The following is a 25239-nucleotide window of genomic DNA, read 5'->3' as shown; positions in this document are numbered from 1 at the left end:
TTTTCTTACCAGTCCCATGTTCCGTGGGTTAAAGCCAGGAGCAGAATCATCATAATCTATAATATCTATCCACACCCAGGAAGAATAAAAAAACCATAATTGGCATAAAACACAGAACAGACAAAATCATATTAAAACATTTTAGCAGCAGATTGCTATACAAACATGAAGATCATTCTGAATTAGTGCTGGAAAACTTATTTAAAATAAAAATTTTAAAATAGTTTCATGCAAAAATTCCTTATCGCTTTCCTGTCAACTAAGGTATAAGCAAAGGAACCTAATGTAAAAACAAAATAAAACAAACAAACAAACAAACAAAAATCAAGAGTACACTGTTATTGAGGAAAACCTGGGAGGGTGCTAAAATAAAGTTCTTACAACTATTATTATAGTTAAATAATATAATAGTAAATAATAAAGAAAATATTAAATAATATAATAGTAAATAATGAATCAGTAAATTAGTATTAGTAAATAATATTATAGTTACTGTTCTCTAACAAATAAAATATTTAATGCATTTGAATATCCTATTTTTTCAATGGTAGTCTTTTTTACATGCTCATTTCTTAGGCTTTCTTAAGAATATATTTGCATTACTTTATATTATAGGCATTACTGTAACAAGGTACAGAATAACCAGTTTTAGGAACTACTGACAAACAAGGTATTTAAAGTCTTTCATGATATACCCACTTACATTTATCTGCATCAGATTCTGGAAACATTACTCTCTTGTGCCATAGAAATTCTTATTATGATTTACACAGGGTTTCAAAATACTGATAGAAACTATTAGTTAATCTAATCACCTTTTATATAGCCTCAAAATAGTAACTAAAGCAGAAAGGTGGTACGGTGTAGTGCAGGGATGCTCAATCCCTGGCCATGAGCCAAATCAGCCCACAAGGCCATGTTGTGCAGCATGTGGGGCTGCCCATGGGCCTGAAAATTTAGCAGCAGTGGAGTGGTGGCAGGTAATTGCCATTCCCCTGCCCTCAAAATTTCCAGATGCGAGTAAGAGCCCTGCAGGATGGATAGTACAGCCCTGCATGATAGATTAAGTGCATGGTACTGACAGGGGTGGCATGAAGTCAAGGGAGGCCGTGCCGGATGGCAAGGAGCTGAGCAGCGTGGTGTGGGGTCCGATTCAGGTATGTGAATCTGGCCCATGGACTTGACCCGTGCCACTTACCCAGCCCACAGGGCCAAATGATGAGCACCAGTAATTTACTAAACAGAGCACTGGGCTTAAGTTTCAGAACCTCAGGCTAGGGACAGAAGTTACGCAAACAGGTTTAAGTGATCAGAAATCGGTTTAAACCTGTAACAGAATAGAAGTTCAGTGCACATAAAACATTTTCAACCATATTGAAATTGGTTTAAGATAAACCTGGTTGAATGTAGTATCAGACTTAACCAATTGAGGTCAAACCAATTTATGAAATTTCTGTCCCAGACCCCTTCCTGATTCAAGTGAAATCACAATTCCACAGCATCCCAACATTTTGCAGCCCTGGGCTGGGCTGTCTGCTCCAGAGAACAGGGCTGGCCCTACCCCTCTGCTCCCTAGCTGGAGCAGTGAGAGCTGGTTCACTGGCCTCACTGGCTGGCTCACAGCCCGCCCCTTCCCCTCCTCCCCCTGGCAAACCCCTGCTGGGATCTGGGACCAGGGAGCGGGGTTAAACTTCCCTTCCCTCAAATGCGAAGCTGCCCTGACCTGCTTACTTAGGACTAAAAGTCCCAGGGACAAATCCTAGGCTGCAACTGTGGACTACAAATCCCAGAGGCACCTGGAAGCAAGAGGAAGTGATGAGTGAGCCTGCAGAGTCCTGCTAGTATGATTTTGGACCACAAATCCCAGAGGCCTTGGGGGCACCAGGAAGAGGAAAGCAAATACATAGCCCATGCTGGCTACATGCCAGAGGGCCCTGCTCTAGCGCCCCCCTCCCCCTAGCTTGAGCCACTGCAGGCATGTGGCTGCCTTTTCCAAATCAAAAGTGAACATCTGTTCATTTGCTTATTGGTTCAATATTTGGAGCTTAAGACTAACCTGCAAAGACTGAATCAATTCAGCCTCAGGCTTTTTGACTGTCTGTACTTAGCTGTGGTGTCACATCACCCCTTTCTCTTCCTTTCCCCTCGTAAAGAACTGCAGCTCTAGTATAAAGTAAGTTATGGAATGGTTCTATCTATATCTGTACATCATCTAGCACCTTGTGAACCTATATGCCTTCCATTTCTTTTTGCAATATTTATTCTTACCACAAAGCCTACAAGTAATCTGAGAACAAGTGTCTGGTAAGCTGACAGCAGGTGAAATTATCAATATTTATAAAAATATTCACATGAAAATGTATTTACTTACATGGAAACTAGTACGTGTGCATGTGCGTGTTTAGTATTCTCTTTCTTCCTAGCCTTTTTTATCCTTTTTTTAAACACAAAGTTTCTGGGCCAAGACCTTTAATTCACTACTTTCTGTACAGTACCAACACACAACAAGGTCCTTATAAAGCAGGGGCTGGCAACATTCACTCAGTGGGCCACATCTATCCCACTACGCTATCTAATCCGGATTGCGGATAGGGCTTTTGCAGCACTCAGCATCAGGAGTTTCCCCATTCTGCTATGGGGAGAAGTAGCGACAGTGGCCGGATCCTAGCATTCACATAGCCATCCGTCTCTCAGCTGGTTCATTCCAGCTGGCAGCCTAAAAAAGGTTGCTGGCTACTGTTCTAAAGAATCCTCTGAGCATTACCATAATAAAAATAAAAATAGTAATGAAGTTTAAAACCTTACGTATTTTCTCTAAAACCATTATCTGCAGCATTTCTATTAACAAAGACAAATATAATAAAAAAATTAAATTACAATATGTTAATCATATAGCCCAAGGAAGATAATCTCTCTCTAAATTAAAGTACTCTTTAGCATTCAGACAGAAAGCTAACCTTCCAAGTTGTGCCAGAGAACTCAGATTAGTACATCCTTCTGCTGTAACAGGAGTGATTTCCATTTCTGTAATATTATTTTCATTTTCTTGCTCATATCTTCATATGTTAAATGAACTGATAAAATAAAACAAGTTCTGGGATCTTAAGTAGTCACCATTAAGCCTGTGCGAAGTGGCACGTATTGACTTCAGATTCAGATTCAGCTGATTCAGAGGGACAGTGATTCAATTCGGTGATTAAAATCACTGTCCCAATTTGATTCAGTCGATTCAAATCTGAAGATTCAGCAGAGATTCGGAGATTCAGCCACAGACTAAACAGGCAGCAGTCCTCACTACGCTGGACACAGCTGCTTCCAGCTGGTAAGTCTGCTGTGGTGGGCAGAGGGGTGAGGGAAGGGATGTGGGGTGGGCAGATCAACGTCTCCAGTGAGGGAAGGGTTGGGGGTGGGGCTGGAACAAGATGCCCAGCTGGGGTGGGGGGACACAGGAAGGGGGGCTCCTGCCACTGTACACTGCCACGTGCCGCTGGTCCAGAAGGGAATGGGAGTGGGTATGTACCCTTGGATCTGCGCGGGGCAGGCTGGGCCAGACTGCACACTGGATGAGTGGCAGAAGGTGCTTGGAGCAGGGTCTATGGCCTCCTGCCACTCGCCCAGCCTCCCCATGCTTCCTGGACAAGCCGCAGCTTTGCCCTGGCTTAGCAAGCAGCGGCAGGGCATGGTGGCAGGTGTGGGCACCTGGATCAAGGAGGAGCTGACAGCAGGGGCTATGGGGAATTTTAAGGTGGCTGCAGCCCCCATATAGCCCCCGCTCCACTGCACTCTGCGGGGGGGTGGAGCCAGGGCTGCACTCCAAGCTGCAGCTGGGGCTAGCTGCCCAGAGTCAAACCCTGTCTCCGCCCACCCTGCGGAGCAAAGCCTGGCAGCAGGCTAGCCTCCCGGAGCACAGCCTGGCCCAGCCTGACTCGCACAGATCTGGGGGCACATACCTGTTCCCATACCATCCTAGACTGGTAACACCGTAAAAAAGGGCACAGGCCTGCTCCCATGCCCACCAGCAGCAGCACACAGTGGCGGGAGCCCCCCTTCCCAAGTCCCGCACCCCACTCCACCCCAATACTTCCCTCGCTGTGGGGGTGTTGATCTGTCCCCCCACTACACCCCTCCCCTCCCCCCTCTGCCCACTACAACAGACTTATCAGCTGAAGGCAGCTGTGTCCAGTGTGGTGGAAGACTGCTGCCTATTTACTCTATAGCAGAATCTCCAAATCAGCATCAAATCTTTTCCAAATCAATTCAGAAGCTTCCAATTCAATTCGAGCCTTTTAATTGGTCTCCCAATTTAATTCGGATTCAGGGATTCGGCCACCAAATCGGGCCAAATCCCCTCTCAATCAAATCAGCTACCAAAGCTTCACACAGCCCTAGTCACCAAATTCAATACCACAATAGCTTTTAGGACTAATGTTAAACTACAAGGCTTTGAACTCCAGCTGAACTGTGTTAAATTTCCACAAGAACACAAGAGCAATTAAAAAAATAAATCCTAGACAAAAAACACAAGGTAAATGGGAATTAGCTAAAATTAACTGAAGGAAAAATGCAACAGAATGTTATACTATTAATTTCAAATAACAGACATCCAAGAAATTGTAAAATGAGGTAATGGTAGTGTTGATGTGATGTTACTATCTTGACAGTCCAGGAAATAATGCAAAAGGCAAGAATTCTTGTGGACTGTATCTTTTATTGAACCAACTACAGGGCTGGGACAGACAAAAGCAAGCTTTCAGGTATCACAGAACTGAAGAAGAATAATGCTGTAACTGAAAACTTGCTTGTATCCATCCCAACCATGCAGCTGGCCAATAAAAAGATACCGCCCACAGGAATTTTTGCTTCTCTTAAAATTAGGTTAAACATTTTTAAGTATGAAAACTCACAATTAACGCATCCCCAAAGCTACTGCCTGTGTCCTCTACCCCAAAACAAGCATCATCCGAATAATTCTAAAAGCATAATTATGAGTCTATAATGCATCTTCCCACCACAGCTGGTTCCCCCATCTACAGAAATGGGCACCTTGGAATTCTGAGCAGGAATGGGAGACTTGGAGCAACCCGCAGAAATTAAAAACTAAAGATTCTGCATAAAGCCTACCACATAATGAGGAAAAGACAGTTTATCTGGTGAACGAAAAACACTGATTAATTTTGAAATTCATTTATGATGGATGAAAGGAACAACACCAACAGCACAAGATCTTGAGAGCAGCTCTTTCATGCTCCTGTACAACGGGACAGCACAAAATACAACAAGTGTGACTTTCCCCACTGCATTACTAGTGTCTTGACCCCGACTTACTGAGACCACCAACTCATTCCAGTTAACTAAACATTAACTAGGCCTCATCTGAACAATGAATTTAGAAATGAAAAGCTCTGCATCCCATTATTATCCACTCCCTGAGATGCAAGCCTGACATGTGTTTGTCTTTAAATTAAGGTCTTTTTCATAATTTGGTCTTTAGCATAAAAGCTACAAAAAGACACCACAACTCTTCCCCCATCTTCTTTCTCTACAATCACAATTCCCTATACAAGTACAAACTATACTATAGGTAGGCTGGCTGAAATGATCTAAGTGGGGATGGTCCTGCTTTGAGCAGGGGGTTGGAATAGATGTCCTCCCAAGGTTCCTTCAAACCCTAATTTTCTATGATTCTATGTGAAGATCTCAAAAATGGCTTAGTCTCCCTCAAAAAGCAACTGTTATCTTACAAGCTGGAGGAAATAGAAGCACAAGTGAAATAATATTCTCAGAATCCAAGTAAATCAGTGACAAAACTGAACACACAATGGCAAACTTACAGTTCCACGCCCTAAACGTTATACTTCCTTCTATCAGGGAAGAAGCACCAATATTTTTTAAGTACAGTAACTACTTTGGCATAAACTTACACGCACTTTTTGCTTCTCTGAATACACTTAACTTACTAGTTTTGAAAATATACAAAACTGGGGATATAGCAGGAAAACCTTAAAAAGAAAAAAATTCTCCATTTTTCAGTTTATTTACTCTGAATGTTTGCAAGTGCTTTGAGTACATTTAGCTTCTCCTGATTACATGGGACCCTCATGCAGCATAGATTTCACAGACATTAGGGTTGGATGGGACCTCACAAGATCAAGAGAAAAGGAAACATTTAAAAATGGAAAAGGTAAGATTACAAAACGAACACATTCAGGAGGTGGTGGCACAGATAGGTGTAGTACCTGAAATTACTTTTAATGGTTTTTTTTCATCTATTGGTTTTCAGTTGCCACTAACATTTAACAGATTTCTCCTGTTTTTAAGACTGGAAGGGGAAATGCAATAGAAGGCTATTCATATTAAGAAGTTATATCCATAGTACGATTTTCCCCTAGCAACATAGCAAGATCTCTTCTATTAATGAAGGAAATAAACTAGTATTTGCTTATAAAAGCCAACAGCACCATACTTTCTGTACTATAAAAAAAGAAAGAAAAAAGACATACTGCTCTAATTTAACTTAGTCCCATATCAGACAATGAGAACCAACTGATCTATTTTTGCTAAAGAAAAGGGAGGCAACATGTCTCTAGGAAAGGTTAATTGAATAAATAAAAGGGATATAAAGCGATTAACTCATTTCTATGGCTCAGTAATACAGTTGGAAATGAGTGACAGTAGCATACTTTATGGGAATAAAAAACAGAAACAGAGGCTTGATAACAGCTATAAAACAAAGCGGGAGACAGCTGAAGGGTTCTACAAGTTTCCTTTATCAGGTATGCAAGGCCACTTTATAAAATAACTGTACACTGCTGTGCCTGAGATTCAGCTACTTGTCTGCCAAACTAAGATGTCTCGGGAACACTTTCTTGGTCATATGCATATTATCTAAAACTAAATTATCTGTTCAGAATTAGCATGACTTGAAAGCATGGACTTAAGTGGATTGAAACTTAAAAAACAAAAAAAACAAAAAAAACAAAAAAACTTAACTAATTGGCCTCCAAACAATAGTGGAGTATTCTCCAAGCAACCTGAATTGTCAATCAGAAACAAATCTGACACAGAAAAACCTTCTCAAACTAAAAGGTGATAAATTCAATATTAAAAATGGTCATTTCCAAGAAGCCTAATTCAAGTCAGGACTCCATTGGACTAGTGACATATACAATATGAAATGACTGTTGGTCCTAATTAGTTCACATGTACCTTTATTTACCACTGCCACTTCAGTATGTATACTTCAACTTAATATGTAACGTGAATACTGGAAACTCCTTTGAAAGAATGAAAAATACTTTTCCTCTTCTTCACTCTCATTAATGCACAACATATATAGAATAGTTAGGACAAATAAATGTGCTATTACTTACCTGTAATATCTGCACTCAAATCTCAGCCTTCTCATTAACCCCCGCAAAAAATAAACAACAACAAAAACACCCTAGCTTTCTAATGGCAAAAACTGGCTTACAAACTTGAATCAACCATTATTTCTGCCTGAATCTAGAAACATCTTGAAAGAACAGATCTGATGGCAATGAGAGCTGCCCCAATTTGAATTCATACTAACACTGAAACTCCACAATAGTCAACTTTGTAGACATTTATACCATTTAATTCCTATCTAAATCATACAAGAGATCTGACATTCACCTGTTATCACTGAAGGCAAAGTATGAAACAAATACCTGATGAAAAAGACTGTCACAGAGTGGGGCCTAGGAGTGGCCATGATCCCTCTAGCGCCCCCTACCGTGTCAAGTAGGCGATCCAGCACCCTCTTTTCTCGCCCACCACGTCTTGATGGTATATATAGGTTTCTATGGGAGGCTGCCTTTGATCCCCTTGTACACAGTGTTATGCTGATACTATCCCCTGTTCCATATGGAGTGACCCGGTACACCCCAGCCTTATGGGCTATGCATGCCTCCTACCTCCCCTTTAGCACGCCCCAAGCCTCGCAGCTCTTCCAGACATTATCAGGTCCTTTTCCTTTCTGCGCCCTGCCTAGCGCCCTTGGGCTTGTCACACCGTCAGCGCCTCTTCTCTGGCACCCCTGGGCTTGTCACGCAACCGGCGCCACTTCTCTGGTGCCCCTGAGCTTGTCACGCAACCTGCGCCCCGCTATTCGTTAGCCCTCTCAGGCTTACTAACAGTACTCTTCCCAGTTGAGCTCAGGTGGCCTGAGCCTTACCTGGCCCCTTTGACCCTTCAGGGTCCCCAACACTGGGACCCCCTCTGAGACTCTTCCCAATTGGGCTCAGGCGGCCTAAGCCTTACCTGGTCCCTTTGACCCTTCGGGGTCCCCACCACTGGGGAGCCCCTCTGGGACCCTTCTCAGTCCACACCCCTCCTGGGGTTTCTATAGTATATGCCCACTCCTGGGGCTTCGTTCAATACTTGCCCTCACTAGGGTTTCTCTCTGTACACGTCCTCTTGTGGGGCTTCCCTCAAGTACGCACCCGCTCCTGGGGCTTCTTTCTGCCCTCTCCGGGCTCGTCTCTCTAGTAGCACCCACGCTGGTCTTCTCTTCATGTGGCTCTCCCCTTGGAGCCTAACATGAGCCCCTGCGGGCTTCTCACTGGTGCTCCTTGCCAGTGGGGCTCAGGTGGTCTCAGCCCTGCCTGGCCCCAAAATCCTCTTTGCCCTTCTCAGGGCTGGGGTCTTACACCCCAACTACAGTGCCCTCACCAGCACTGTGCCCCTCCCCAGGGCTGGGGTAGTACACCCCACAATGCAGCACCACCCTTCGGCGCTGGGAGCACCCCCACTCTACTGGGGCGCTCCAAAATGAGGCCTCCTCCGTCCCCTTATAGCCTCACCCAGTCCTCCAGTGTAACAGTAACGAAACAGAACCATAAGCCAAACGGCTGTAACACAACAACAAGCCTCCTGGCTATAACATGAGATTTAAGTTCACTTGGCTGTCTTGCAATGACCTCCCCGTCAGGGTTCTTTCCACCCTTACCATGCTGTAGCCGCTTGGGTGGTCAGGCTGCAACAATCGGCTCTGCTCTGCTTGGCTCTACTGCAGAGCTCCCACACCTCAGGCTGCCAGAAGGGAACTGCTAACTAGGCTCCAGCCTGGGCTGCTTATAAAGCCAGGCCCAGCCCCTTTCTCCTCATGTGACCAGCCTAGTTGCCCTGGCAACTAACACCTGTGCTTTCTTCAGGAGTTTCAGCTACCCTCATTCCTTCATAGGCACAGGGCACCTGCGTGACCCTGTGACAAAGATGATAGTAATGGTAGTGATGGTTGGTGATAAGATGAATCCATGCAAATAGTGAAATTGGGGGAGATCAGTTTATGCACAGAATTTGCTACTTCTTTTCAAAATAGGGACTTCCCCTTTCATCTTTCACAGAACCTGCAGCCTCAAAATTAACGCCATGCAGAAAATAAAAGTCCACATTAAATTTAGTCTGTCCAGATTTCCACACTTTAATATCTTAGGACTGCCTGCATTTCCATCAGTGTACTATTTAACTGCTTCTCACATTAGAATACTGAAGTCTTAGAATTCTTCAGTCTTTTTCACTTCCCAAGTATAAGCAGCTTAGTTTACTCCCCAATTAACTTGATCTTTTTAGAAGAGCTCTTATAGGAGAGAGTTTTACAACATTAAAGTGGTTAGTTTTTGAGGCTAAATACAGACAGTCAAAAAGGCAGAGGATGAATCAATTCAATTTTCGCAGGCTAATCTAAGATGTGTAGATTGAACAGATAAGCAAGTGAACAGACATCCACTTCTGATTCCAGAAATGCAGCCACACGCCTGCAGTGGCCCAGACCAAAAGCCAGAGGGGACTAGAGTACTCCCTGCTCAGCTGGAACAGATAGCTTGGGCCAAAGCCAGCCCACCCACCCAGCAAAGAGGATGCTGGGGCACTCTGAGTTACGTTGAAGCTGGAGGGGAACTGAGACAGAAGTTCAATAAACCAATTTAACCTAAATCAGTTAAGTCTGATACTGCATCCATCCAGGTGCATCTTAAACTGGTTTCAGCCATTTTGAAAGCAGTTTATATGCACTGAACTTCTGTTGTGTTACAGATTTGAACTGGTTTCCAATCGCTTATACCGGTTTATATGTAACTTCTGTCCCTAGCCTGAAAATCTGTTCATAGTTACAGCATCTTGGTACAGAACAGCTTGTTGCCCTCTTCCACATGCTTTATTCTAGGCTTTGTCAACTGTATTATTTAAAAGAAATTCAACTGTTCTAAAGCATCATGTATGGAAAACTGATCACTTACACAGCTGAGTCCTAAACCAATGAAGGTAAGGATCAATGCACTGAACTAGCAAAGGCCTGGGTCAAAGCTATTTTATATTATGGCACATAGAAAACAAAAGTAGATGAAAAGACTGATTTTACCTAGTAAGAAAAAAGGAAGATCCTCAAGCTGGTGTTATGTCACAGCCACACTGAATTCAATGAAACTATGCCAATAAACCAGTTCAGCATCTGCCCCACCCACCATCTGCAATACTGCAGAGGCTGGACTTCCAGTGCAAGGCTCTGAGAACTGCTCCATTTTATCTGCAGGTTCTAAAGAAATGCCTGGCTGAAAACATTAATTTCTAAAACTTCAAGGTTCCCCAGTTAAGACTCTGATAATGAAAAATCGTTATTTAATCCTCTGGTTTTTCCTTCATATTAGAAATGTGTAGGCATATTAGAAATTTAACTTTTATCTAAATCAGGGGTTGGCAACCTAAGGTCCACAGACCAGATCTGGCCCAGAGAACCATTCGATTTAGCCTATGGACTTCAAAAGGCATTTGGTGGCAGGGGGCCTCTGGCAGCAGTAGCTTTCCCCTGCCGGGAAAGATAAAAGGAAATGCTGGCTCCAGGTGCTTTTTCCTGTGGCACCACTGGGAATAGTAGCAGTGGAGGCTGGATCCTAGCACCTGCTTGCCCATCTCTGACCCAAACTAATTCAATCTGACCCACAGCTTTAAAAGGTTGTCAACTGCAACAGACCTAAATATTACTTAGTTAACAAATCAACCTACTTATACAGCAAACATCAAACAATGCTGTCAGTAGATTAGTCCACTAATGATTGAGGTCACTAAGAATCACTTCCGGACTGGCTCCTCTTCTAGGAAGAGAAACTTTTTACTCCTCCACAGACTATAACTACCCTTATCCCTCTCCCACTGCTTTAAGTTCTCAGGTAAGCGTAAAATAGCATTAAAACATTCCCAGGGGAAAGAGCCACTTGACTGACAGAAGTGCTGACAAATTGTCCTCTTCTGCATAAGTAGTTATGGACTTTATTTTTTCTGTTTCACAACTAAATGCAGTGAATCTGTGTATGTACCTTACAGGAAATCAGCAAGTTGAAGGGAATTTACATAGTATTTTCTATAATTAAGAACAGGGCCAACAAAAAATATAGTTAAGGCCCTAACCAGAAACACGTATCTTAGTCTAATTTACAGTGTATTTTATACACATAAAAGTTGCATTTAGAGCAGGAGCAGACAGATGTATATCCTGCAATAGTAAGTAGCTATTGCTGTGCCTCAATACTAGGTGGAGGAACACTATTTGCCTACAGCAAACAACTACTCTGGGATGGACACAGACAGCTGAAACCTAAACTAACATAACTTAGAATAGCAGTTTCACCTTGAATTCTTTCAGGGATAATTTTCCATTGAATTGGACAAAGTTAGTCCAGCTTAGGGTTTTGCTTCTACTGTCATCTACTGTTTTTACCATTACATCTATTGATGGCTTAAGCTCTCCCAAATCACTCTTCTCTTACCTTCATCTCTTCTCATTTTCATTCTATTAAGTTTCTTCTGCTGCTCTCTTAGCAATGCCTGCTGTTGAATCTCTAGAGTTTGATCATCTCTTGGAGGATCAGGGTACATATATCTCAAGTCTGCTCGTGTTTCAGAATCTGTCACATAGATACAATTTTTAAATTTCCACTAAAAACACTATTTCAGAAACTAATTTTAAGTGTGACCTACATGCATTTGAAAGAGTTAGTGCCACCAATAAAAATAGCCAAAAACCTGATCGAGAGCCTGTAAGTCTGAAAAGACTTCACAAAAAAAATAACAAATATGCAGCATGGTAAAGCATAGCAAATACAGCAAGTAACTTTAAGGAACTAAATGCTGCCAAAGGAAAAAAAACAAAGCTCAGAAGATATAACAAAATATCTGGATTTTCTCATTGTGGTTAGATTATCACGAAATAACTGAGTCTCCTAATAATTATGATTAAACTATCCACTTGCCTCTGTACTTAAGATCATTAAATTCCCAGATGTTCTGTATATTTACAGCATCAGCTGCTTCCTTTGATGAAGGTCGCCTCACCGGAGCTTGCATCCGAAGTCTGGCCATATCAAATACATCCATTGGATTTCTCTCCCTCTTCCTGCTTGAAAAGTTTGTAAGTCAAACAGAGCATGACATGTTTTAACATTCATGGCTTATTTAAACAAATACCAGTTTTGTTAATACTGAAAACTTTTACCTTCATATTGCATCCTCCACACAAAGGATAACCACTGTGCAAAATCTGAATTTAATTTTGAAAGTAAGATTTCTTTTTGTGATATCAAAATCCAGTACAATCTTGAAAATTCAGACAGATGCCATGGAGATGTGCTTTATGATCTAACATGATCTTTATTTAATTCTAATCCCTAATATAGTAAAAACTGTTGAACTTTGCAGAAAAGCAAAATGATAAAAGCAGGGTTCCTGTGGAATTTTTTTTTAATAAGTAAAGTTCTAGTAATATGCAAATTAGGTTTTAGAAACAAAAAAGCAAACTTTAAATTAGCAAGATTCTACTTGAAAACAAATTTTAACACTAGGAAACATTAAAATAAAAACCTATTTGCTGGGTCAGCTATGTGCAATACAAAAGTAGTAATTCTTGGTGTCCCTATTAATTTAGATAAACAACTAGCATCAGCTATAAATAGTAGCAGATATATATTAATAACACCCAAGCCTTTCCAAATCATTGCTACATATGGAGTCCTCCATTGCTACCCATGGAGGCCCATCTTATGTATATGGCCTACTGAAAACACTGCATTTCAGCAGCAGATCAGAAGAGGTTTATACTTGCAGCTACTTGCATACAACCCGTGACACTTTCTACTGTCTCAGACCAGGGAAACATGATGCCAAATGTCCAAAATAGTACACTTTGCTAAAATTCCATTTTATCAACTGTCAAAATCAGCAAAACTGAATACAAGCATATGAAGAAAAATTTTAATAATATTTGTAAGTTTTAATATATTCAAATTAGAGAACAGATTAAATAATAGATTTGGTAGAGTGCCAGACTTACCTTTGAAACTAAACACAACAATTTAAAATTATACTGCAAGAACTGGGACTTTTTATTTTATATGAGTTTTTAATTATTTTTTTTTTTTATAGGTATGTTTTTGTTCTGACATATTCTGGAAGACTATGGCAGACCATGTGAGAACTAGCCTCAAAAATGTAGGGTAATCTCTCACCTTGTAGTTATGTCGTCTTCACTGGCCACATTTAGCAATTGCTCCTGCAGTCGCCGCTCTTCACTACGAAGCTGCTTTCTCATTTCTGTCAGCTCATTTATCACATTTTTTCTTTCCTCTATAATTTAAACATCAATAATTTAAAAATAAAAGGTGTGAAAGGAACAAAGCATTTATTTGGCCTGCTTCAGAAATCTAAGGTGTGAAAATGTTGGTTAGTTGTTAAACATGTTAAAGAACAAGCTTGTCATGCATTTCAAATTAAATTAAATTAATTTAAGTCAAGATATCACTAAGGAGGAAGAAGCATCCAAAGTTATCATTTAGAAAAGGTGGGGGGTGGAAATTGTTTGATCACACCTACAAACAAGTGACCTCAAGCATCCTGGCTAATTTTAGATGACAGAAGTGGAAACTACTTGATTATGATATGCCTGTCTACCTGCATAAGGAGTCTGATTAGTAGAAGAAAGGGATGGTTTTTGAGCCAGAAGGTAAAAGTGCCAAAAATTGCATTTACACAGCTACACAAGTGGCATTTAAACATACAATGATGAAAAAGGATTTGGTCCTAGTCTCAGAGGTTATCTAGAAATCTCAGTTTCAAGTGCTACCATATATGTATCCTCATTTCCCACTACAGCAGGGACTGAATGCTTTGGTGTGAAAGGTATTTAGTGAAGAAGAGGGCTCAGTTAAGATTTGCACTGCTTTCCAGATGGTGTTTATCTTAAGGCCAAGTTCCTTTACAACTGAGTCAGTCACAGACTCCTAAAATGTTACCCCTTCTATTTCAGTGCTAAGAATTGCAGGCCACTATTTAAAAGAACACAAAATACACAGCATATGGTTTTGGCTACCTGATCTTTCTGTGATCAGGACAGGTTTTTAACAAGCCGTAAGGCTCTAAATAGACTCTGCATTTGTCCCAAGAGAAAGTCCCAGCATCCTAGAGATGTACAAGCATACTTCTGCCAGAGTATGTAGGATAAAACATTCTAAAGCTTTTTAGGTGATTCCAGGGACAAGTTTGCTAGGCTGTGTTATCTCCCTTGCCACCAACAAGGAGCAAAGCAGAAATATAAGTTGGAAAGGTGAGGCATATAAATGAATGAGCTGCACTTGTTTGGAACCAGGTCAGGCTTATTAAACGGGTGACAGTATTTGGATCTTAGGGAGCATTGGATTTGCAGCGGAATAAAAGGCCATAACCTATGGCCTAGCAAAGCTGCTAACCACAAGCCAGAATGTATGTTAAAAGTAACACTGCAAGATGCACAGGCAAGCATTTTCCTAACAATGTAGCAATGTTGTAAGATATATAGCTCATTGTGCAAGGAAAACAGGATGCACACAACCGGCTATTATTAGGAGATAAAGCAGAAGCAAGACCTTGGAGACAGTGAAGAAATCAGCAAGAAACTGCAAATGACTGAAAGAAGCTGGAATCAGGGTCTTAAGCATCCGCACATAGCAAAAAGATACGTAAATAAATAAAATGCATAGGCAATTCCATGCTAATGAAGTAGACAAAAGCAGAGCTTGAGATGGGAGGGAATATGGGTGAAACAAAGGAGGGACAAAAGGTGGAAGAAATGTTAATGAGCATAAACCAAGGTGTATAAATATGGAAAGAATTAATGTTTGCTGCAGCTCCCCACTTTGTTGGAGTTTTGCGCAAAGCTGTCTCCATTTTGAATAAAGCTGTTGACAAGCAACGTGTGCAAGTGATGCGTGATGACGTTGATCCATTGTCTCTCTAGTTGTTGGGCGTCACATGGAGTCGAGGTCTAACAAGTCTCATCTCAAATGAGATGACTATTTACAGCCTAAAAGAAAATGCTCTTAAAAAAAAAAAAAAGAAAGCAAAAGGATACTTGCAACACAATCAGCAACAGAGCTGACAACACAATCAAAAAATAAGAGGACTGGAAGGGATCTTAAAGTTCATCTAACCCATTCCTAGGCAAAGATGCAAGATTTACTATTATTCCTAAGCCATAAGCCCATCCATTTTATGTATACTTGATTTGTTAAAAGACAACTAATACAGAAAAATGATTAAACAAGGGTAGAGAGAACAATAAAGCCAAGTTGCTTTAGGCCAGATAGGCTAGATTCTCCTTTGGCAGATACCCGTGTAGTAACAACTAGTGCAAAGTTGTTAAAAAACAGTATCAAATATAAAAATATCTATTTGCATCCACTGGGTGCTAATGCAAATGGTTACAAATTGCATGACAAAGAGGATTATTCTGGTGAGTCCAAAATCCACAGATGTCAGAAAAGGATAAAGTAAATAAAACAAAGAGGGATAGCAGTAAGGAGACCCAGACATTTCAGGAATGAAAAATGTATTAAACCTGTCCATTCCATAGCAAAGTAATGGCATACGGCTGCTCCCTTTTCTAAATTTTATAATGCTTTGCCTGATGTTTCAGCTGTCCCAACTCATTAGGATTCTAACGTTTTGTTTTCACAGGCCACCCTATCTTCTACACCCTATCTTCTCCTTCAGTGGTGCCCCCACCTTCTAACCCCATGCACCAGCCAGACTTTGAGTACCAGCTCAATCTAGCATGTTGGCAACATTATCCAGCCTGTAGGGCTCTCCTTGTGTCTGGAAATTTGGCAGCAGGGCAGTGGCAATTAAAACGCTGCCAGCACTACCTGCCCTCAAAGTTCAAAACCCATGGGAGCCCCATAGGCAGGATGACATTGCTCCGTAGACTGGATCTGACCTGAAGGCTAGAGGTTGAGCACCCATGGTATAACATATAACATTACCAGAATGATGCCTAAAAAGCTGTCTAAATATATTTAATCTCAGTATTCCTAGTTATGTCTAACAAAGGAATATCAACATGCTTCCACACTATAATCAAGTGCGTTTTTCATATTAGTGTTCTCCTGGAAGTAAAAAGGTCTTACACAGTAAACTTCTTGAAACAAAACTTGTTTTTCGAGTACACCTCCCTGTATCTAAGAAAAAATATCAATAATTTTTCCACTAAAGGATATTTCTGGTTATTAGGAAAAATTCAAATAAGGAGTTTTTAAAATATTTTTAGCACCTGAAAAAACATCTAGAGATTTTTCTCCCACAAAGGAATTATAGTCAATAACCGAAGGAAAGATGATATAGAAATGGAAAACTAATATGTACTGTTCTCAGTGGTGACTTCCTGAGACTAAATGACTTCCTAAGATAATTTCCAACTCTAATTTTCTATGATTCTATGACGTGGACATTAGTTATACTAGCTTAGAATAAAACAGAATACCTACCGTAGGCACGCAGCTGGTTTCTTCTAGCAGGAACAGGAGGAGAAAGAACTCTGGACCGTGGAAGATCCTAGTGAATACCACAAACATAACCTTTTATACTCTAAAACTAAGTAATTGTTTCAGACAGTTGAGAAATTAAAGTACACTGATGTCTGATTCATGCTAAAACTTATGGTAGGATGGAAGGAGAGACAAAAGAAGAATCATAGCTCTAGTTCTCTGGATGCCAAGGAGGGTAATAAACAAGTGTCTGTATATAGAACACTCTAGATATACCCAGTTTAATGCTGTCCTCCTAAAGCATCCACTCCTACAAATTTCAATGGGATACTGGGCTAGATGAAACACTGATCTGGCCCAGCATGACAATTCTTTTCTTTTCTGGTGTATTATTTTTAAATGGTTTCTAGATGTAGTGAATGATTGTTAAAAGTTACCTCAAAATTACAAAAAAAATATTTAAAAAATTACAAATATAGGACTGGCTAAGGTAAAAAGAAGCATAAAAATGTCTTGCACTATTCTGTCAAAGCAGTAAGGTAACTAAGTATTCTCACACACTGCTGCTTCTTTAATAATTACTACATTTAGACGGTAAAATAAAACACACTTGTGTATAATAAGATGTATGACTGTCAACAGAAGTAGGTCTCTCTTCTTTTGATAAAGATTTATGCTGAAGAGCAGGAATTACAGGAGAAGGTTGCCTTGAAAGCTGAAAAACAGGAAAATATGCACAACTGAAACAATGTTATGTTTACCAACCTACTTTTAATGCTTGCTGACCTATTTTAAAATAGGGGGGGTGCTAGCTAAAATGCTTGTTAAAAATGTTGTCAGTGTGGCACAGAGACAAATTCATGGCAGAGTAAATTACCCCACATTGTTTTGGCTAAACTGATCTGGAAGTTCAGGTATCTCTGTATTACACAGTAAGCTACAGTGTGCACAGTATCTTTACATGTGACCATCAAGAACAGCCTATGGAGGAAGAATGGAAACATGAGATTCCCTGGGGATAGGGGGCACAGGGCAAGGTGGTGGTGGAAGCAGAAGCAGCAGCAGCAGCCACCACCACAGCATTTTCCAGACAGCTGTAGTGTGCATTTACTAGCACAACTAAATTGCCTCTAATTATTAGCACTGGATCAGCAGCAATGTTCCCTCTCAGGACTAGCAGTCTGCAAGCGTGCCACCTCGGCCCATGAGCGTGCCACCTCAGTCCAGCGTGGGACACTTACTGAAGGGGGCTGAAGGCAGGGGGCCAGAGACTGGGGCTGAGAGCCGGAGGCCAGGGGCTAGGCCTGGCACGGGTACTGCTAGCTCCGGGGAAACCACTCTGTTCCACTGCTTCACCTCGGGGAGCAAGGAGGCACGTGACATCAGGGCCAGGGAGTGGAGCACTTCTCCGGAGCTGGCGGAGCCCGCAGAGCAGTTCCCTGGAGCCAGCAGAGCCCATGCCAGTCCCAGCCTCCATCCCTGCCTTGCCTCACCCGGAGAAGGAGCCACTGCCTGCCCCGAGTGAGGCTCCACAGCTCCAGAGTACTGCTCCACTCCCCGGCCCTGACACCATGTGCCTCCTCACTCCCCAAGGCAATGTGGGGGAGTGGAGCAGTTCCCTGGAGCCGGTGAAGCCCACACCAGGCTCCCATCCCCGCCTCACCTCAGAGCTTACCTTAAGCTCCTGTCCCTGTGCATGGCCTTGCAAAGGCTGTGCACAGCCAACTTATAGTTGTGCACTACCACGCACGCACACACCTTAGAGGGAACCTTGATCAGCAGTACCTACAATGGGATATTATTGAAGGCAGGGCCCTGGGCAGCATTCTAAGTAACCAAGTGAGGTAAAAGGTCTTAAACTGTGAAAGTTCCTAAGGTATACCACCTTCTTTTCCTCTTCTATCTTTGCAGTCTTCTCTCGCTCATAATATTGTCTAATTTGTTCATCCTGTTTTTCTTCGTCCTCTCTTTTCTTTTTTTCTGCCTCTTTCCGCCTTTCTTCAGCTAATCGTATCATCTCTTCATTTTTTAATCTTTGCTGGATAAAAGTAAATCATAGGTATTTTTTTAAGTTTTTGTTTGAGAATTTAAAATCATCTCTCAGTGGTTAGCATGGAAAAAGTTACAGATCTAATGAACTCCATTTCTAGATGAGAGCATTTGCTGTTCAAACCTTAAACATCTGAAAGTATGGTTCCAATGAAAGTAGTGACAAGACTCACACTGATGCTTAGTGGGTAACATTTACACATCCAGTTAATGTGATGCAATAAACTCCAGAGCTGTTTGACCTGGAGTCAACTGCTCCCAGGTGCAGCATCTACACTAGGGACAACAGCAATTTGAACCAGGGCAGAGCAGCTGCAAGCTGGCAGTAGGCTCAGGGGATCAGCCCCAGGCTCTAGGTAGTGGTGCTGGGTGCAGAGGGGCTGACTGGGGCACAAGGGTGCAGAACCTACAGAGCCGTGTGGGTAGGTGGCAGGAAGCCCCCACACTTCACCACTCTTGTGTCCCAGTCAACCTGTCCCCATCTACACATGTGTTTCATTGCACTTAATTACTCCACCATAAGATAGTACCGCCCTCAACAGTACTATCTTACGGCAGAGTTAATTAATTTACTGAGCCCTAATACCAGTGCACGTGTACTTAGTCAACGCTGCAGAAAGGTACACATGTAGATGGACCAGTAAATCTTAGATGATCATGTTCTTTTAAGAACAAGGAAAACAGAAGGGTTTTTTCTGTTTGTTTGGGTTTTGTTTGGGGGGGGGGGTTGTTGATTAAAATCAGGAAGACCATCTACTTATTAGTTGTCCTACACCATTTTACTAACACAACATGTACTGAAAAAATCAGTTTACAAAGAGTCTCTAACCCCTCTTCCAATGGAAAAATGTAAATGCTACAACTAAGGTGGCAGGGGTAAGGAAAGAAATTAAGCCATCAAAAAGACTTACCTCCTCCTCTTTCTTTCTTTTCTTTTCCTGCTCCTCTTCATATTCTTTCTGAATTCTCATCCTTTGTTCAGCTAGTCGTTTTTCTTCTTTTTCTTCTTCAATTCTAAGTTTTTCTCGCTCTGCTTCTTCCCTGAGTCTCTTTTCCTCAATCTAAACAAAGGTAAATGGTTGTCTGTGGATAACTGGTAACGGTCTGATAAGCATGTATGCGAGTGGTATTCTGTAGATTCTCAGATTGTTGAATCACGGAGCATTCAAGCATTCAAGGAATTAAAAAGGAATTCCAAGACCAGTTTATCATCTGGTTCCAAAGCTCATTTAAATTAACTGGTATATAAATGCTTCTACTTTAGCACCTTTCTCTGAACAGTGTACCAACACATTCATACACCCCACTTGCTTTTAAGCATTAATCTTTTCCTTCATAACTGCTGGAATAGTTCTTTACACAGAAAACACCAAAGAAAAGGTTTTTGCAACTTCATGGGTTTTTTCCTTTCCTCAGTCACAAAATGCAGAGAGAATAGCATTGGTTCATTTAGGCCAGAAGTATGACCATTTGAAAAAAATATATATATATAACAAAGCTTTGTTTTGGCAATATTTTGAAAAGAAGCCTCCCAAATAACTTAACGTTTACATCTTTTCTTTTACAGACAGCCATGTGTAACTGGTGCTGTTTCAAGACTGCATAAGCAAGGTAAATTTATATTATAAAATACAATATACAAAGACTCCAGATTTCCTTCATTTAACTCCTGTGGCAGTAGCTATATTACAAAGCAAAAGAAAAAACTTGCCACTAAAACTATCAAATTGTATGTACATATAATTGCATAACTACACTTAAGCCCCTAGCAGATGGTACACTTATCATGAGATTACATTCACTGCAAAAAAATTTTAACATGACACTGTCATGAATCCCATTATATTTTGGGGGTCTGCAGCATGTTGTTAATGTTTTCCAGTGTTTTTATGGTACTGTTATGACACTGGAGGTCTCATTAGAAAGCTCAAGTTATGCTGCATCCATCTGTGTTACCGTTATCACGGTATAAATTATATTAAGCTATCTGTCTATACACACACACACACACACACACACCCTTAATAATTTTACACATGGTTCAGCCAAGGGACTAAGACGGGGTAAGCAAAGTCCAACCCATGGGCCAGATGGGGCCCACAGCAAACTGCATTTCTTCCGGGACCCTGTCCCCATGGCTGCAGCCAGTTTCCATGGAGGCCCCAGGAGCAGCAGGGCTGTGACAGCACAGGGCCAGGGCTTCCATGGAGACCAGCCACAGCAGCACTGGCAAGACGTACGGCTAGACGGGAAGCTGCTCCGGGGCCAGGATCTTGAGGTGGTCACAGCATGGCATGGAGCTGGGGCAGACCCATGATCTGCCCAGGGAATGCAGGCAGCAGATGGTACCTCTGCCCTGCTCCAGACCATGTTGTCACCATCATAAGATCCCATCCCCAGAGCAACTCCTTGCCCAGGGCCAGTCTCCATGGAAACCCTACCCTGTCACAGCTCTTGGGGTCTCTACGGAAACCAGCTGCAGCAACCCAGGGAGGGTCTGCTGAGAAATGGACCCCAGCTACTAGCCAGATCCACCATTTTGCCCACCCCTGGACTAAGGCACGCATACTTAAAGACAGCTGCCACTCCCAGACACAAGCAGGAAGAGACATTGTTGGGTTAGATACGCCTGGGCATTGTCTGCCTGCAATGGGGAAATCAAATTCACAATAAGAGGCAACTGAGCGCAATGACTCTATAGCCAGAGGGGCTCCAGGTGTCTCAGGGAGAACTGTCTGGAGATTTTGATGGCTCAAGAGCAATTAAACCAGTCCCAAAGAGGAGGGGCTGGCCTTGAAGGCTAAAAAAGTTATGTGAAGTCTGGTTACGTTAAGATTGTTGTCTTTTGGATTCCAGGCTTTGGAGGTTCAGTGACCCCCATAGCCAAGGCTGGCAGAGTCAGCAGGAAAGCTGAATTCTAGAGACACTGGCAGGACTCTCAGGAGGGTTAAGGTGTAGCCAGATGACACGGTAAGAAACTGTTCTTGTTTTGTTTTTCTGCTTCCAAACCTATAGTGATTTTTGCCTGTATAAATCTTGTTTCCTACATAACTAATCCTTTTGTGTTTTGTCTCCTCAGTTATTGCCTATGGAAAGTGATAGCTGGGCAGGTGATACTACAGGCTAGCCCTTCCTATAGAAAGGGGGACCTAAAATTTCTTTCATGACCCAACAAGGAATCCACCTGAGGCTGGCAGAGATTTACTGTCTGCAGCTGCAAGGTCTGGTATAATGGTAGTGAAGCAGAGGCTTGCTGAAGTAAGCAGCAAGCAACCTTGCTGTGCTCCTTGGGGCAAGTGGCAGCATAGTGGGAAGAAACTCAGAGCTCTGGGGATCCCTGCAGATAGGTTTGTGACAGACACATCCAAACAATTTATCATCCAATAACAAGCCACAAAAATGGTGATGCAGCCTCAGAGCTGCTACTCATTAAATGTAAAAGATCTTTGCATGAACTGTGCTTTAATTGGAACATGTGGTATGTTACATATAGGGTCATAGTGCTTGGCCAAGTCCTCCAGTATCCCAGGGTGGACTGTTCTCTCCACCTCCCACTCCTTCTGAAGGGGGACTCTGTGACTCATGAGGATTTCGCCTCCTTAACCAGCCTCCACTAAAACAACTACACTGCTTTTGGTACCCAGACAAGTTCAAGTATCTCTATACAACACTGATTTGTGCTATGCAGACTTCCCTTACACTGTACCTTCTGCACAGCAAAGGCCTATGCATTTACGTGTTTTTATGAGGCTTCTAGAATGGTTTGTTGGGTGTTTTTTTCTCCTTTTTAGAGGGGTTGGCGGGTAAGAGGGGAAAAAATAACAAGCAGTTATGCAGTTACAATGCAAGTCCATGGAACCAATCATTAATGGCATGCATTTTCTAATTCAAGATATTTTACTGCACAAGACCTTTGAAAGGCCTTGTTATACGTTGCACTTTGAGCTGTTCAAATGCTGATCAGTGTTAGTGCTAGCTTGAGTTTGGAGCAGTTGCACCTTACCACTAAAAACCTTCCTGACTTACACACTTGTAACTTGCCATTAGAGGGCTAGCCTGACTAGAAGCTATAGCTGTGAGTTGCCACTACAGGACTGATGACCCAGGACAGGCTTCTAACCCAGCTCTCAAGGGTGGCGGGGGGGGGGGGAACTTGATGGGATCAGGGTGGGCAATTAAAATGGGAGGCGGAAAGGTAGAAAGGTTGGTGAAATGAAGGAAGTCAGCCACTGAAGGATAAAATAAAGGAGTAAAAAAAAAGGGGGATTTAAAAAGAAATAAAGAGGAAGAAAATTAAAGGTCTCATGTTTTAATAAACTGTGATTTGGGATTGGGTGTGGGGAGTGCTGGGCATACTTCCTAGGGTGGCTGAAAGTTGGAAGTGGTTCGGGAAGGTGCTTTTTTGAGAAGCTACTGCCCCTGCCTTGGGAAAGAAGCCTGAAGCTCATGGGGCCAGATTCAGCCACCTACCCTGTTCCCAACCTGCACAACCTACCTCCCTAGGCCACTCCTGAATCCATCTATTCCCTCCCTGGCTAGCTGCCATGTGCTCTGCAGGCTGTTTGCAAAGGGTTGCAACCCTTGGGGTAGGAAGGTCTCACCCCTGGGGGCAGAAGGGGGAGCTGGCTTGGTGCCAGAACAACCCTGGGCAATAGAGTTCAGTGGGTGGAAGGTCTGTCCACACAGAACAGGAGTATAGGGAAGGGGACAATGAATGTGGCCACACATTCATGGAATGCAAACTGGGTAACATGGAACAGAGATACACCTGCCCTAGAGTGGCATAAGTTTAAGCTGCCTAAAGTGTGTATAAAACTAGGGGTCAAGAGCTCCCCAGAAGCTGCCCAAAATTAATGTGTAACAAGGCTCTGAGAATGCGAGCCTCCAACGGATACTAGTTAGATTTGTCCATCTGGATGAAGTTATGAGTAACGTGCCCATCATTCATGCAAGTTAGCACTTTACTTAATAAGGATTTAATCAAATAAATGCTAAGTTATAGATAACAAATTTGAGTATTAAAAAACATAATGGGGTATTTTTTTGTGGGGGGGGTTGTTTTATTACTTAAAATGTTTCAATAGTACACGCACCTGCAAACGAAGAAAATTTTTGTACGACTCTTGTTCTTTAAGCTGCTGTGCAGATGGTGGTTCACCAAAAACGTTACCCCGAGCAAAGGGAGAGGTTTGTGCAAATGAGAAACCTAGAAAAGGAAAAAAAGGCATTTTTCTCAAGCAAAATCAAAATCAGTTTCGAGACAAAAAGCTAAAACACAGAAATAGGAATGCGCAGGCATTTCTTTTGCATAGTGGCTTACAACAACCATTATCCAAAGTATTACCATAAGAAAAATAAACCTTTTTTGCTGTAGTACAAGTTTTGTTATTCCATGTGTGGAATTTTTAATTTAAAATGTCAAGGTTCTTTTTTCCAGCTCCACCACACTGGTTGTTATGCTGAATATGATCTCCTTAAGTGCTCTCTGCAGCAAAGGAAAAAAAAAAGTGATTCTTCCTTTATGGCAGCTTTTAAATATGTGAAAAGTTCAGAGATGCAACTACCTGGGTTGGTGCTCTGGGCAGCATCAACAGCAGAGGCTAGGCCAAATGCAGCAGCAGCAGTGGCTGGGCTGATAGCAGTGGTAACTGCCATTCTTGCACATTCCCCCTACCCCCTAAGTGGGAGCTGAGGGGCATAGTCCTTGTTGTCCCCTCCTTCTTACGCGACTTGAAAATTGCTATCATGTACCCCCCTCATATGTTCCATATGAAAATATATCCTCTGACATGAACCTGACCTCTGCACGGAATGCCAAATTGAAGTGGCATATATATCACTTATGTCCCACAAAAATGACACATATATAGGCACAATACAGGCACTCTGCTCCAAGATGAATTTCTTCTTAGCATTTCATTTCCTTGCTTGGCACCAGATAGGGTCATTCCAATTAAAAATCTATCGTTATTAATTGCCAATATCAATGTTATCATATGACTTTGCAAAAAAATCTATTTCAAGATAGTCATTTTTTCAAATCTCATACATGTGCAAAATCACCTTTGTTAATTGTTTCAAGTAACTAGTTCCATAAAACTATACTTGAGCCAGAGTTACTTAATTTTTTTTTCCAGGTGCCAAGAAATTGTACCTATAAAAGCCGTACAGAAGCAACCTACACTGCTACATAGCTTTAGCAGAGGATCTTTAGATTAAAGAATTTGACAAACCCCTTAATGTGGACTGGAATAGATCTTTGGTCCATTATACCATTTAATATGAATGCTATATTATAAGAGTTCTACCTTATCACTAATTAAGTCAGCAAAAGCAAAATATTTAGACTGAGTTGGTACTCTAAACTCACGTTGATATGTCTAAGCAG

General features: G+C 41.9%; 1 protein-coding gene across 10 annotated transcripts in view; it reads right to left on the bottom strand.

Moving 5' to 3' along the window:
- CSPP1 (centrosome and spindle pole associated protein 1) overlaps nt 1-25239 on the bottom strand; it is a 106207-nt gene that overhangs the window by 21279 nt on the left and 59689 nt on the right. For 7 of the 10 annotated variants that reach the window (XM_090040104.1, XM_090040106.1, XM_090040109.1 and 4 more), the window contains 9 exons: nt 23945-24057; nt 19763-19912; nt 18688-18840; nt 17413-17517; nt 16803-16869; nt 13515-13632; nt 12264-12409; nt 11781-11918; nt 10-65 (listed from right to left, as the gene is read on the bottom strand). In XM_090040104.1, coding sequence (XP_089896230.1) covers nt 10-65; nt 11781-11918; nt 12264-12409; nt 13515-13632; nt 16803-16869; nt 17413-17517; nt 18688-18840; nt 19763-19912; nt 23945-24057 — 1046 coding nt within the window. The remainder of the gene's footprint in view (nt 1-9; nt 66-11780; nt 11919-12263; nt 12410-13514; nt 13633-16802; nt 16870-17412; nt 17518-18687; nt 18841-19762; nt 19913-23944; nt 24058-25239) is intronic. The other 3 variants (XM_090040107.1, XM_090040114.1, XM_090040112.1) reach the window with 2 other exon arrangements.

Source organism: Crocodylus siamensis, chromosome 3 (assembly GCF_052110815.1).
Source record: "Crocodylus siamensis isolate JL-2025a chromosome 3, ASM5211081v1, whole genome shotgun sequence".
Taxonomy (NCBI): Eukaryota; Metazoa; Chordata; order Crocodylia; family Crocodylidae; genus Crocodylus; species Crocodylus siamensis.
The sequence above is the reverse complement of the archived record's forward strand: the minus strand, read 5'-3'. Positions and strand labels throughout refer to the sequence as shown.